At 36.2% G+C, this 15,268-nt stretch overlaps 4 protein-coding genes across 6 annotated transcripts; 2 read left to right on the forward strand and 2 right to left on the reverse strand.

The window, feature by feature from the left end:
• Positions 1-275: 275 nt before the first annotated feature.
• On the reverse strand, positions 276-3,240 carry LOC108965207 (ribosome biogenesis protein BOP1 homolog). Its single transcript, XM_018927440.1, has 5 exons — positions 3,040-3,240; positions 1,506-2,982; positions 961-1,448; positions 598-893; positions 276-534 (listed from the first exon to the last, which is right to left on the reverse strand). Exons 1-5 carry the CDS (start codon positions 3,151-3,153, stop codon positions 381-383), a joined length of 2,529 nt encoding a protein of 842 aa, XP_018782985.1. The 5' UTR covers positions 3,154-3,240; the 3' UTR covers positions 276-380.
• Positions 3,241-3,537: 297 nt separating this feature from the next.
• Positions 3,538-4,301, forward strand: LOC108965231. Its single transcript, XM_018927495.1, has one exon. The coding sequence runs from the start codon at positions 3,690-3,692 to the stop codon at positions 4,101-4,103; it is 414 nt and encodes a 137-aa protein (XP_018783040.1). The 5' UTR covers positions 3,538-3,689; the 3' UTR covers positions 4,104-4,301.
• LOC108965230 (DNA repair protein XRCC2) lies at positions 4,074-15,208 on the reverse strand. Of its 3 annotated transcripts, none has more exons than XM_018927494.1 (4): positions 14,357-15,208; positions 6,375-6,609; positions 6,268-6,317; positions 4,074-4,104 (listed from the first exon to the last, which is right to left on the reverse strand). In XM_018927494.1, exon 1 carries the CDS (start codon positions 15,145-15,147, stop codon positions 14,365-14,367), a length of 783 nt encoding a protein of 260 aa, XP_018783039.1. In that variant the 5' UTR covers positions 15,148-15,208; the 3' UTR covers positions 4,074-4,104; positions 6,268-6,317; positions 6,375-6,609; positions 14,357-14,364. The 3 variants fall into 3 exon arrangements, with proteins under 3 accessions (XP_018783039.1, XP_018783038.1, XP_018783037.1); XM_018927493.1 differs by lacking the exon at positions 4,074-4,104 and adding an exon at positions 5,822-5,933; XM_018927492.1 differs by lacking the exon at positions 4,074-4,104 and adding an exon at positions 5,822-5,940.
• LOC108965229 (zinc finger protein GLIS2 homolog) lies at positions 8,468-13,466 on the forward strand. Its single transcript, XM_018927490.1, has 2 exons — positions 8,468-11,882; positions 12,267-13,466. The coding sequence occupies exons 1-2, from the start codon at positions 11,368-11,370 to the stop codon at positions 13,138-13,140; spliced, it is 1,389 nt and encodes a 462-aa protein (XP_018783035.1). The 5' UTR covers positions 8,468-11,367; the 3' UTR covers positions 13,141-13,466.
• Positions 15,209-15,268: the final 60 nt, after the last annotated feature.

Genomic DNA, 15,268 nt, shown 5'->3' on the forward strand with positions numbered 1-15,268 from the left:
TTTACATTTATTTCAATAATAAATTTCAAAGTGCTGTGTAGATTGATTAAGTGAAGCCAAATTAAAGGGCGAAATCACAACCAAACTACATACATGTTAAGCATGTAAACTCCAGTCTCTCAACATCCGAAGCTCCCTAAACTCTGGTAACTGCATTCAGTGCCGCGTCAGTAAAAATTCAAAAATATTTATTTTGTGAACTATGTATATTCTAGCTTCCGTGAACCTAAGTTAGCATTTTTGTTAAAAATAAAAAATAAAAAGCACGCAGCACCTTAATTTTGACATTTTATTTAGCTCTGTTCGCTAATTTTATAATGTTGCACAAATTAAGTATGCAATAATTCAATAATAAAATTWAAAAATATATATATATTTAACTACGTGTAAAGCCTAATTGTAGCATCTGCACCTGAAGAAAATACCCATGGCTGTACTGGATGCCAAACAACATCTAACACACCAAACTCCTCACGCGCTTCGTGAGTCTGCAGCTTTTTCACTGGCACGATCAATGGATTCTGCAGCAAATCACTGAAATTTCAGATTGTTTAGAAAAAATCGATTTTGTAAAATATTTTAAAGTAAAGCACTTACTTGTAAACCATGCCGTGCGAAACTATAACCGATAGATCGTCACTGGCAGAAGCAAACAGTGGATAACGTAAATGGAAAGCAACGTTGCGAACAGCATTCTTGTGCAGACGCAAAGTCTGATATGGTTTCGTCGATAAATCCAGATCAAACCAAAGCATCTTTTTATCATACGTCGACACCAATAAGTTATCACCTTTTGGATGTATGGACATGCCCGAAATCCATTTTGAGTTTGTCAGCAATTTCTTTATAAGCTCCTGTTTAACTAAATCGTAAATACGCACGTTGTGTTGTGTCTAAAAATATGCAAAGAAATAAATTACCTCGAAATTGTTTACTCGAATCTTGAATAAAATTGCTTACCGCTACAAAGAAGCATGGTTTGATGGGATGGAACAATACACACTGTATAAGACCTTTACTCTTGGAGAATGGTATTTGTGAACGTCTTTTTGACAGTTGATGAATAAGCGCTGAACGATTCGCACCTTCAGGCATAACAGTTGCCACGTAGTCACCACGTCCATGCCATTTTACTTGCTGAATCGGCTTAAAATGWGTGATAACTAAACGAACACCCTTTTCTTGCTCTTCTTTTTCAGCCACAGACCATTGCACCGCCGTCTTGATGCGCTCACTTTCCATTGTGTCAATTTGTGGTGCTTCAGCCAAAAGGTCGTCAGTTTTCTTTATGAGCAGCTTATCTCCAACTTTTGGATTAATCAAAAGCAACCGATTACCAGTGGCAACTGCTATAATGGACAACTTGGCATTTGGACACCAAGCAACACAACGCACAACATCATCGGTCTCGATTGTACGAATGCAGCGACCGGTGGCAATTTCCCAAACTGAAAGAGTTGCAAAATAAATTTTTCATAATAYTTTGTAATCTAAAATTTACTAACTTTTCACGGTTTTATCATCTGATCCAGAAACAATATACTCTCCCTTGGGTTCTACACTAACGGTACGCACCAAGTCTGTATGGCCACGATATACCAAACTCTCCACTGTGGGGAAGGGTTGTAAATCTTTTGGTGAAGGCAATTTGGGTATCAAGTATTCTGCATCAATATTTAGCTTAGTACGTCTAGCACGAGGACACAAATAAAGATCCAGGCAACGCAAAAAACGTTCACGTATATAACGTGGATATGCTGGCACTTCACGTAGTGAATTATACTTTTGTGGCATAAAATGTAATTTACGTTTGTGCGGTTCATCTTTAAGTTTTAACCATTCCTTTCGTTCTTTCTCATCAAATATATATTCTGGTGGTGGATTGTAAGATTCCGCATGACCGGGTAAATCTCTTTTAGGCGCTGACACCGGGTCGTGTATGCGACGCATATGTTCGCGACTTGTATCAGTTTCCCACAACATATAGAACTTGGGTCCGCGTGCTTCTTTTTTTTCACGTTCCACTTCCTCCATAGTTTTCATCCAACCCATTTTAAGAGCGTGTATCATACGCGATACCTTCTTACGTTCTGATGAAGATGGCAAAAACGAGCGCTTATGATCAGGCACATTTTTGATCGGCATTCGCTCCACCTCATTTGTGAACCATTCTATCCATGGTTCGTATTCATTATGTTCTGGATTGGGTACACGGGCTGAATTAATACGCTTAATAAGTTCGATGTCGGCATSAGTGAGTACAACTTCTTGACCAGTTTGAGGGTCTTTTACACTACGCCAGAAATCAGGATCTTCAATTTTCCGCAAGAAGTCATCAATTTGATCTCCCTTGGATGGTTTTATAATTTTCTTTGCATCCCAATCATAACCAATATGTTTGTATTCGTCATACCAATGCATCGGAATATTTCCAACGGTGTTTCGTATATCTTCCTCATCCGAAGTATCAGAGTCTGCATATTCCTCCTTCTTAGACGGTACAACCAACGTATTACTCGAACCTTTAAGCTCCTTTTTAAAATCATTTAGGGCTTCACTTGTTTTAACTTTTTGCAACTCAAGCTCTTTCATCGCGTTTGCGGATGTGCTGGCTTCTAACCCGTTTTTCTTAATGTTTCCATTTGATTTTTTGCTTTTTGGTAAGTTACGCTCTTTTAAATTGGTTTCTTCGWCAGAAACTTCATCGTCAGAAACTCCATCGTCAGAAATATCTTCGATATCTGAATCGTTGATTTCATCTTCCTCCTCATCATTAGAGTATTCTTCCTCTTCATCATCGGACTCCGCTTCCTCATCACCACTGTTTTCTGATCCGACACCTTCGTCCCATTTGGAAGCGTAATTACCCTCTTCRTCGCTTTCAAATTCCAACTCGTCGCTGTCATCGGATTGGTAAATTTGTTCTGTTCCTTCATCGTCAGAACTATCGTTGTCTTCGTTTGATATTTTCTGCAGCAAATCCTATATAAAACATAAACGCAATGTCACACATTCCATCAACTATAACAAAAATATTACCTCTTGCAAGTCTTGCTCTTCCTCGTCATCTTCCACAGACTTAATCTCTGAATCTTTTAATTTTTTCTTGTCAACGAAATCTGTTGCTTTTCGTTTTACTTGTTTCTTTGCCATTTTTCAGTATTTCATAAACAGAATATGAATTAGATAAACAAATTATTTCCCAAGCCGTTAGAATACCAAAGAACAACGGCACGTGTAGAAAATATGACAGTTGACATATGTTGTTGCCACAACTTGCAGTGCTCGTCGGATAAACAAATACATGGTTGCATTTGATTAGGCAGTAAAACAAAATCGATTCGGTGTGGTGGTATATCAAAATGTGTTACATTTTCTATTAATAACTTATTTCAAAAAAAATATAGTAAGCAAATTGTATTAAYTTTTTTACTTTAATAAAAATAGAAATATATTTTATATATAAACCCAACGTACCTGAATTATAGATGAGTTAGCTTTCGTATAGATTATATTGAACAAATTCTTCTTTCTCAATTTTTCTAACTATTACTTTTAACATGGCATCTCTTTATTTCTGACAATCATTTGTTWTTATTTTTTAGCAATGACAATGAGAATCTTAAGTTAATAAGTRGTAATATATTCTATTAATAACATATAAAGTTTGAACCCACAAATACTACAAAATGGATACAGTTACATTAAATAACGCCAATAAAGAGTCAAACGGCATATCGCGCAAGGCAAATGACGAAGATACCGGATTTACTTCCTGCGGCACACACTTGGATGTTAAAGGTAGAAAATTGACAGTACGTATGCTGCGTATGAATTTAGGTACTTTGGTTACAATATCTCCTCAAGGCAATGAATATATTAATGAAATGGGAGTTGCATGTCCGGCGATATGTGCCGGAGCATCCTCGTCAAGCACAACGTTATTCGGACCGGAATACGCCTCCAATTCTCAACGTTTAGCGGATTTATGGAGTAAACGCTACAAACGGCAATTTATAGTAAGCTGCAATGTWCAAACCAATGACATTGATGGCGCTAGCATAGAAAAGGCTTTAAGCGACTGGATATGCGCGAATGTGTAAGCTGAAAATATAACAACACCAATAATATATATTACTATACTCCATGGCAGTAATATCAATATGAAATTATATTGAAATTCCTTCTTGCTAAAAACAAAAAAAGAAAAAAAACATTATTTTTTAATTAAATGTTAATAATGTAAGTTTAGTTTAGGAAATGAAATACTTAAAATTGTTTTAATAAAACCTGTTTATAAATTTGTCGATTTTCATTGCCAACGCATATACCACCAATAGCGCACACAATTCTTCAGCTTTTGAAGGCCGTGGAGGGTCACTGTGTTGAATGCGGCCTATTTTTACACGTCTTTTAAAAATTCTATTTCCAGCATTGCAGCCAGATCGTTTATGCTTCCAATGCAACAGCGTTGTTTGTTTGTTCGRTTTAGGCCATAAGGACCCCCCACTTAACTCCTTTCATATTTTTGTGATCGTCGTTTACACTCTGCTGTCAACGTTGCAATCATTAACGTACAGGTATTATTTTATGTACAACACTTAGAACGATTAATTCGAGTTTCGCTTATTCCGCGCAAAAATACAAATTTAAAATATGTTGTATTTTTTTGTCATTGTGCACATGTTTATGCTTAAAAAACTGGGCAACTAGGCTATTTGGAATCCAACTAATTCTTAATTTGTTTGTTAAAGACGATTCCATATTCAAAACAAAAAAAAAWTGTTGTGTGTATTTTTGATTATACTATAAGTGCTAATTTTTAATTATTTGCAAGTAATTAAACACAATGTAAAGTGATTGTAAATTTTTTTAGTGCAATAATCAAATAATATAGTGCGCGGTTAGATTAAATACTTCCAATAATGAATTGTACAAGCGTTGCCAAAAGTCTTTCAATATTTACAGTTGCTTGCAACCTTTTAAGGTACATTTTAAATAGGTTTTTTTTTTTTGTTTTTTTGCTTTTTCGTTATAATATTTTAATTAAATTGTCTGACAATTTTCTTCACTTTCTTAACCACACTCGAAGCACATATTTACACGATTGTGGTCATGTATACTTACATACATAACTGTAGAAGAAATTTAAACGATTTATTTCATTTACGATTTGAAACGGATCGATTTATAAAATAATTTGTTGATAAAGCAGCAGTTAGTTATTATATAYGTACATAAATATATATATAATATATATATCACAGTCCGTAATCATCTTTTAGGCGCACTTGTGGTTTCGTTTAAAATATTTATGAATAAAATTAAACAAAGCAAGCATGCTGCAGTTGTGTACCTTATTAATTATCTATCCCAACCCAAGATTTCTGTTGAAAACTACCCGAAACTCGTGTATACATGTAAGCATTCACCACTTTCTTATTCATAGATTGCATCCCAAGCACATAAGAAGAAAATCTTTCAATGTGGAAGTAGTCGCGACTTTCCTTGCCTTTCTAGTTTTGTTCAATTTAAAGTTATCTGGTTGTAAATATGCATATTTACATTAAAAATACGTGATTTATTGGAAAAAGCATCATTTACTTCAAAATAAGTGGCATTTCTTATGAGCTGTCAACAGCTGTATTTACATTTTTTGTTTATATCACATAGATTTATTTACTTTACTCATTTTTGCTTTAAATTAAAATAATAAATTAAATGATAACAATTAATTGTCATCTAAAATGCAAAACAACCTTTCAATAAAAAAAATTGAAAATGAGTTTTTTTTGTTTATAACGAGTCACTATATTATATATGTAACTACATGCATGTAAAGTTTAAAGCTTTAAATATAACTAAATTATAACCAAAATTCAAAATTGATGAAAACAGGCGTAGTGTCTCCTTTAAATCGTTTTCTCCTTCTCCTGTAAACTTATAAAAAGAGATGTGACGTTATTTTAAATTTTAGATGGCGATATGTAGATGTATGTACATATGTATGTATAAATAACTGTTCTGACAACAAACAATTATTTTAATTTGAAAACAATAAAAATTACGAATTAAACAATATTAAAAAACCAAAAAAAAATATATTTAAGTATAGTTGCCCTTAAAGCAATTTTCTATTTTTTACTTTTTATTTGTATGCGATTTATATTAAAAATAACTACACTTGTACATGCCAACCATGAGGTAGTTTATTGGTTTATTTACTTAAAAGCTTGAATGCCAAAAATATATTATCAAGCACCTAACCTGTTGGTACTCCAATTTTTGTTGTTGCTGCCAAGTCTAGACGTGATTATCTAAAATTTCAGAATGCCATAAAAAAAATGTATCAACAATAAATATTACGTATTTACCATGCTGTCTGCTCGTGTTTGGTGTGTTTATTGTTGGTATGCTAAGTATGGTAAAAATGATGGACACGGCGGCAAGTGAAGTGTACTTTTTCATATTATAACAGTTTCGAGTACATATTGGAAACAAGATAGACTGGTCCATTTGCAGAACGATTTATTGTATGTACATACGTACATATATTTATTTATACCCGCTAATCACACTTTGCCACACATGCAGTGATGGGGTGGACATCTGAAATTTTTTATTAATAACATTATTAATAATACAAATTAGTATTAATATATACATATATGTGCCTATGCTCCAGACATGGTCTGACAGTATTAGGCCGACATTTTCAAGGGAGCTAAGCGCTTTTAGAAAAACAGGAAATATTTTGAAATAGTTTACGCTTGGTACACTATTGCTATCGTCATAAGGTACCAAAGCATATTGATAGATTTCCTTTCAAGTGGGGTATTGGTCAGACTAGATCAGCGAAGTTGACGCGTGTTGATATTTAAAATTGAAATTTTTTCACTATTTATTAAACTGTATTGGTTTGTCAACACAGAAGTGTGCTTTACTGAAGGTGGTGGCTATTATGATTCCAGTAAAGAATGTGTGGGATCTANAACTGTATTGGTTTGTCAACACAGAAGTGTGCTTTACTGAAGGTGGTGGCTATTATGATTCCAGTAAAGAATGTGTGGGATCTAACAATGCCTAGGACTCACAACAAGTAAATGTGGGATCTAACAATGCCTAGGACTCACAATAAGTAAATGCCTATGTAGTGGCGTAGGCGATATCAGAGAGAAAAAGACGCAATTGGACTTTGTCCGTCTGGGCAATCTCATGTTTTTAAATGACAAACACTGACATAACATTTGAGTGGCTGATAGGCAATGCGTCTCAMCACTCTCGTCCCATTTGGTTGGATTCCAACTCGATTGGACTATGGCACGAAGATGACATTACAACAGCTGCGCGACATTCGGCAAAGCCAGCGCAGTGATAACACGCAGACAGATGAGAGTCCTTGATACTCATAAAGTTCATGCGAAAATAACAGTAAAAAAAATGCACACAGCTATAGTGGTAGCACCGCTGGCGCCATACATACCAATATCAACATACAATAAGTCATAAATATACTACACGACGATCAGGCACTGCGGCCCGCCACATCACATGTTCACTTCAATTTCACTATGCATGAAAATGGCATACATATTATGTGTACATTCCCGTACATATGTGTGTGAGCATGTGCGCTTGTGTTATCATTGTATTGGGTAATACCACCAGCAGCGGCGACGGTCTGTTGCGGCGTGAACGTTCGCTAATCACAATGGTGTACGACGAGCCAACTCAATCGTCTCAATAACCGCCAACACTCACCAACAACAACATGTCTCGCTCCATACATACATAYGTATGTATACTAATTGGACTGTAGTTATCGCTTGACTGAAGTGCCGGCCATTAAATCTATTGGGATCGCTCACTTCTAATCAGCACACCAACGAACTACTTAGAACTGGTATGAGTGCCTGTCTGAGTGCTTCTCGTGTTTATAGCACACACTTCTACGAATTGTACTTTGCGCTAAGTTTGTTGCAAATCGGTTTCCATACAATATTATTTTAGGTACATATATATAATATAAGTATATATATGTCGCGATTTTATTGTGGGATTATGCATGAAGTGGGTGTTTGATGGAGCTATATAGAATTGCTTTCTGACGCAACTCTCTAGAAGTTAYCTTTTCTACATACATACATACATATGCACGCACATACACAAGTAAAGGTGTATTTTGCTATGCAATCTGTTCTAGCACAGAATTTGTATGAGCTTGAAAGTCTAGGCCGATCATCAAACCGGCTTTGGATCCAGTATTATGAATATGCTTAATGCAGGTTGGCCATTTTATACAGGTATATTCGATAATTTTTGGCATAAATAAGGTCTGCAGATCAAACTGAAGTTCAGCTGAACCTGGATCACTACTTTCAGTAAATGTCTGGTTAATGAATTAAGTTTTTGTATGAAAAACTTTTGTATTTGTTGAGATATCTTCACGAAATTTGACATGGATTATTGTCCAAGACAATACAATCTGAGAACAAATTATTCAGATCGATTCACTATAGCATGTAGCTGCCATACAAACTGTTCTATAAAATTTAGGTGCTTRTATGGAAAATTTTCTTATGTGAAGCGTATTACAGTTTCGGAATAACGTAAATTAACATTTTTTCTTAATTTTATTTAATTATAGTTTTCAATAATTATTGYAATTATTGTCTTTGCTTCTTTTATTTGTGAAATGTTGGCACGTGTTCTCATGTGGCATTCCCATTCTCTGGCTGAGCTCGGTGTTTCGGGTTTTTTATTTGTATTTAAACCATAATAATACTAGTATCATCGTTCATGTTATGCWTCGAGGCAAATTAGCAGTTGAGTATGTAAATACAAGTATAGGTATTTATCAGCTGGGGGCTATTATCAGCGCGATCGAAGCAAAGTTCAATTGAACCTTCAGATCCGACAGCTGACGACGCATTTTTTAAGAACCGGTTACAACCAGTTAGCTGATCCGAAATTAAATGCATACACGTACATATGTATGTATGTTGGATGTAAATACTCACAAAGTACAAATTTTTGTAATCTAAAGATTTTATAATTTAAAGTAAAAAGTTGGCGATTTCGAAAATGTATTAATGGGAAGTCGCAGAGTCATATATTTTAAATAATTCCGCTTTTAATCGGTAAATGTGCCGCGGTTGCCGCAGGGCGAAAGGTTAGTTTATTTTCTGAGATGTCTATGATTGAACTGTTTAATTTAATTTAAAAACWAAACTGACTAAACAATTTCGAACATTTTCGCAATTTCGTAAAACTGAAAGTTAGCCTACCCTAAATTGATTCAGACAACGGCATTCACGCATTAAAATTAGTCCAACTGAAATTTTTTATAAATATATATTTATTAAATTTATATGGAACTAAACCAGAGAACACCATCGCCTTTGCTAACTAGAAGTTGCTGAATTATTCAGCGAAATAATTGTATGAATACCAACAGTTTTATGGCTTAACCAAAATAGACCTACCAATTGGTATTCTACTAATTATCCTATTATATTTATACATATGTATATACATACATAAGCGTATGATAAATTCAAGTTGAGGCACTGGACTTATAAAATATTTAGCAAGCCAAATGCGAAAATCTTATCTAAAATAAAGCAACTGATATCTACCTAAGTAAGTAAAACCGAAATCAAATAAATATATGTAGTACATAAGTTGAACGTTAGAGTGGAGAAAGGCTGTATCGCAAGCAGCCCACACCTGTTACGTAGAATGATAGCAGCATTGGGAAGAAAGTGAGAACTGTAAATACATATTTTCGAACATACATTTATATGTAYATACATATGTATGTATGTGTGCATACGACATATGTATTTCTTCACATGGACGTATGTATCTACATACTTACGTCCGATTCACAAAGAGAGCGATGTGACTTCGTTGTCATGAATCATTGCGGCGTTGTAGAGCATCGAACAATAACGAATTTCTATGTTCATATTCGTTAAATGAACGAAAAGACGCGACACATTTCAACGCCAATAGCAATAACGGCTCACTCACTGCTGATGTTTACTTCCTACGATCTAGTACTCAGAACTTTTAGCACCACGACTAAGAATTAACACAAGCGTATGATAAGGCTTTTAGGTTGGTCCGCAACGATTTGCTGAGCGGCTCTACTCGTGTTTCTCCAACAGAGCAAATGAGAAAAAGTTATGCATTAATCGTATCAATAAGTAAGCGGTCGACATATCATGAAGTATGCGAAATGCCAATTTTTATGGCCGGTATTTGTGACTGTAGATAGACCGTCTGGGTGGTTATTGTGATATGGCAGTGTATTGTTTTTGTTGCTAGTTGGTAAATTTCAAGACCATTGGCGTCACCACGCGTTGCGACTAGTGGAAAATTGTAGACTTGTTGATGTGTTATCAGGGATCAGCAGACACCATACTTACCAAACAAATGCGAAGCAACATATTTTTGCGATAAATTTATACCTTAACTATGTAAACGATACCACTTAAAAGAAAATGATTGACTTTAGCGATAGTGTAATTGAAATTCGACAGTCTTGTTAGATATAAAACGGCACATTAGCCGGACACTCTAGTGGCTTTTAGCCGCGCTAAGCTAGTCGCTAAACTTCTATTGTGRCTGGAAGTCAAGTCTGAGATCCCCTAGTGAAAGCGGCGCTAATAATCAAAGAATAGCAGACAGCAACAACAACAACACCAATGACAGTGATATTTATTTATTTACTCTTGGCCTCACGTAGCGCGATAACGAACAACGGTGATTGCACATGCGTAATAATACAAACGTTTGCACAGCTAAATTTGGCGTTACACGAGCAACCGTCAACCGCCAGCGGCCTGATAAGCATACCCCACGATTCAGTGCGTGTACAGGTGAATTAGTTTGGAGCGGTACACATTGGCGGGTGCGTGAAATCGACCACTTTCCTTGCGTTGATGGAAGCTCGAATGGGTTTTCGCACAGCTATGCCAGTTAAAAATAGCCACTCACCCCTCCTAATTTAGACTGTCTGCCTGATAGCCGTTGATCAAACCTTTCGCGCACCCMCGCTCGCCTGTCTGCATTCACAATACACTACGTAAATACTCTATAACTACTCGTCCAGTATGTAGAAGGTGCCTGATAAGATGTGTGCTTCTTATCGCACACGCTTGTGCCTACCCATATATGAGAGTGTTCGCTAACAAACGCATTCAGTTGTCGTGAATTCGCTCTAGACAACGGTTCTAAACACAAAAAAAGCTAAATACAAAAACTGAAAGTTTAAGATTCCAAATAGCCAAAAGTTGACCGTTAAAAAAAAAAATATTAACTATTTACTAAATAAATAAAAACTACAAAATCTGCTCCGCAATGGCAGTACAAAATTCTAAATTTCTTAGCAGTAGTTTCAACTCTGCCTTTGTGCCAACTAGTGCTTATTATCAGCACTTAAGCGCCGCCTCGGTCGCTTTAGCCGCCTATGAAGGCTGGAGTCACTTGGATTTGTTGTCACCACAACTAACACAAACATCGCCAGAGTCTATTGATGAGGCATTKCAAATGCACCATTTAAGATTTCCGACGCCTCCAATAACACCACCATATAATAAGAATACACATAAATTACCAGCCAGTACACAAACTCCCAGCATACGCACACAATCGGTCATTATGAAAATCGGCGAAGACCATTTGGATAGTAATATGCCACCAACACCAGAGCATGTCGACGACATAGCAGTGGACATAGTTGGCTTGGAAGACACCACAATAAGCACAGAAATGCATCGTCATGAAACGATGACAATGAACGCGTCCACAACCAGCAGCGCTAGCTCGACACCAAAACGAAGTGAATACGTCTGCGAATGGATTGATTGCGGCAGGTGAGTTGTAATCCAGCAAAAAACAATAAAAATAATCATTGTTGGTTTATGGCGCCTTCTTATGGCMTTAAACCACTTCCTAAACTGATAAGATTCGTCATTGTACCTCATAAAAAAATATAACACCTCAAAATTGGCTGCGACACATTTACACATTCATATACATTTATATACATACAAGTATATTAGATTTATATAGGACCACTACCAAGTGTATATATGTACATAAGTATTATATGAGCACATCACATTTTCTTTCTGATTTCGTTATCCCCTCACCCTTCAAATAACAATCCACCAACACCTTCATTTTCTTATTCATACTTTTGGGAAACTGTAGATATTTGTTTTATTTACAACAACTACGTTTTGTTTTAATTGCAGAGATCACAGCACCCTCGAATCATTGGCCGCCCATGTGACCAAAGTGCATGCCGTAGCTTCACCAGCCGATGGTTTATACTATTGCCGTTGGCATGGATGTACACGACTGCGCGGATTCTCAGCACGATATAAGATGCTGGTACATGCTCGCACTCACACTAAGGAGAAACCTCACCAATGCCATCTCTGTATAAAGAGTTTCTCTCGTGCAGAGAATCTTAAGATTCATATTCGTTCGCATTCAGGCGAGAAACCATACCTCTGTACTTATGAAGGTTGCAACAAGGCCTATTCAAACTCTTCGGATCGATTCAAACATACTCGCACTCATGCTATGGATAAACCCTATATGTGTAAAGTACCCGGTTGTCAAAAACGCTACACGGATCCCTCATCATTGCGTAAACATGTAAAAACTTTCAAACATGGTGTACAAATAATTGGCACCGCCGCTATTACCCCCGTTCAGAATCCAATTATTGGCACAGAAACAGCCATAGCACACGGTGCTCTACAAACACATATGCCCAGCACAATTACATCTTCAACCCTGAACGCTGTTATATTGGGTAGAAATCATCATGTACATGATGATCACTATGCGAAAGATTACAGGGACGCCGCAATACCAGTTTGTCAGCTCTGTGTGCCGCCGCCGCCACCACCTCACTACTATCTTAATGCCATGGAGGAGGATGTTTGCAATATCAAGCCAGCTCAGCTCGATTATTATTATGCCGCAACAAGTCAATCATCGGCAGGCAGCAGTACTGGATCCAGCCATGGTTGGAATTATAATGCACGTGGCACTGAGAGTCCTGTGCGAACTATGGAAACGGAAACACCGCTAGATTTGCGGGTTAATCGCAGTTAAATAGAAAAACTAATGATAATATTTAGACGCATTAATATTTATTCTAGACTTCTAAGCGGAATGACTAGTTGAGAATCTGTTGCGGTCTCCTCAAGTCGAAATAGTAGAATAGTATGGTCGGAAATGTAATATGAAAAAGATGAAATGAGAACTAAACAGTGACAACTCTAGTCTACTTAATTATTTAAAATTGCTTATTAGATATGTAGGGACATATGTACATGAATTACTTCAACTATTGAAGAGGTTGATTTTTAAGTGCAAATATGATAAAATTATTAATAATCGTAAACTTGTACAATTGTTATTATATATGTTTTTACCAAGACTGCTTTATTTTAAAAACTAATTAAATTAATGAAAGAAAATTATTAAGAATTATTTACATCCCGCAACGTTTTATTTGGAATGGTCGATTCGCGCTCAGATTTCGTTTTCACATTCTTGCAACGTGTCGCTACGAAATATAGTAGTTTTATTCACCTAACGGTTGTTTGTAAAACCTAAAACTAATCGACATATTTATAGGGTTCTATATATATATATATGTAAATGATCACGATGGCGAGAATCTTTTAGAGCCACTTTCTAAATTCGTCCATGGGCGCGATACCACACACATTTAGGTGAAAAGCCGACCTGTCCAACCCACATGAATAAAATAGGGTATATAACCCTTATTTCCCGTAATATATAGATTTTCGAACTTCGGGGTGACTTTGTGCCCCGTATTATTAATAACTTGGTATCTTTGTGCTTAATTTTGATAAAATGGGGGGAAAACTTTACCGAGCCCATATCTAATTAATATCAGAATTTTCGAACAGCCGGCTGATTTTACTCAATATAGATTGGTGATAATATGTGAGATACCTTAATGAAACCAAGGAGGCATTTTATTAGTATGTGGCAAGTTAATAGTATGTGTTATTAGTAAAAATAGATTAAAACGGGTCGATTCTTCCCCAACTGCTATATTTCAATACATTTTGGCAGCCTCTGAAGGAATTTCTCCGAATTTGATTTTGCATGTTGCAAGAATATAAAAAGAAGCTATGTTACGCACCAACACCATATAAACATTTTATAGTCTCATGAGGACCCAGCTCATCATAGTAACCATTTATACATATACGGTCACCGTTTCCTTAAGGTATTACAAACTTAGCTTTGGTATATAATAGTATTAGCATGTTAAAAACTTGGAGTAACTTACATAATTGATCATTGCTTCTTAACAACATACAAGGAATTGTCTCTTATCTCTACTGCCATTCCATTAAGTGTCCGTTCACCATTGCTAGCAATTTGCAAATGCAACCTGTATTCAACTTTCACATTTGTCTGCGTGGATCGCCCGAGGATATTACCATCAACACCTTTTAATTTTTTTGAGCCCAAATAGTTCGTATTAACAGTGTATGCGCAGCAAACACCATGGCGATCGCATAAGCTGCGAAGACGTTCTACATTGCGCATGTAGTGCGTTTGCATACGAATTCGACGATCATAAGTGTCCAACCAATAGAAAGCATCTAAACCATCAATGACCATCAATGAGCAATCTGAATGCTTTACAAGTAGCCCATCAACAATTTCCAAGGCTGCTTTAAAATTTTTTGAATTATAGCAGTTTAATAAATGCATAGAATCAAAACATTTCTCAACCATAACCCGTAATTCAGCTGCAGTATGTTGTTCACCAGAGGCAGCAACCAGACGTAAAATTTGTTGTTCAAAGCTTTGCGCATCAAATTTATGTCTTAAATCAATAAAAATTACATCACAATTCCGACCGCCAAAGTAGGTTGGTGTAAGACAACGAGCCATTAGGCGCCAGAGAAGCACACTTTTACCGGACTCAGACGGACCTGAAATTTCAATTAATGATCTCGCTTTGGGTGAATTCGCAGAAAATATCTCTGCATCAATGTCTTGAAGCGATGGGCGCTGGTTTGCCATCTCCTCTACGCAACCTTCATAAGCATTAAATACTTGACAAGCCATTTTCACTTTTCCACAATTGAATTAAAATCGACCAAAATACATATGACCGCCAAACAGTGGTGACAGCACCAACAACAACATTCGTTAGGGTTTCAACTTCAGCCAATAGTAGTAGGAAAGT

The sequence above is a fragment of the Bactrocera latifrons genome, unplaced genomic scaffold (assembly GCF_001853355.1).
Source record: "Bactrocera latifrons isolate USDA-ARS-PBARC rearing strain unplaced genomic scaffold, ASM185335v1 scaffold_137, whole genome shotgun sequence".
Lineage (NCBI taxonomy): Eukaryota > Metazoa > Arthropoda > Insecta > Diptera > Tephritidae > Bactrocera > Bactrocera latifrons.

Coding starts and splice junctions, on each gene's coding strand:
- LOC108965230 (XM_018927494.1), bottom strand. CDS start 15,147: ATGGCTTGTCAAGTATTTAATGCTTATGAAGGTTGCGTAGAGGAGATG.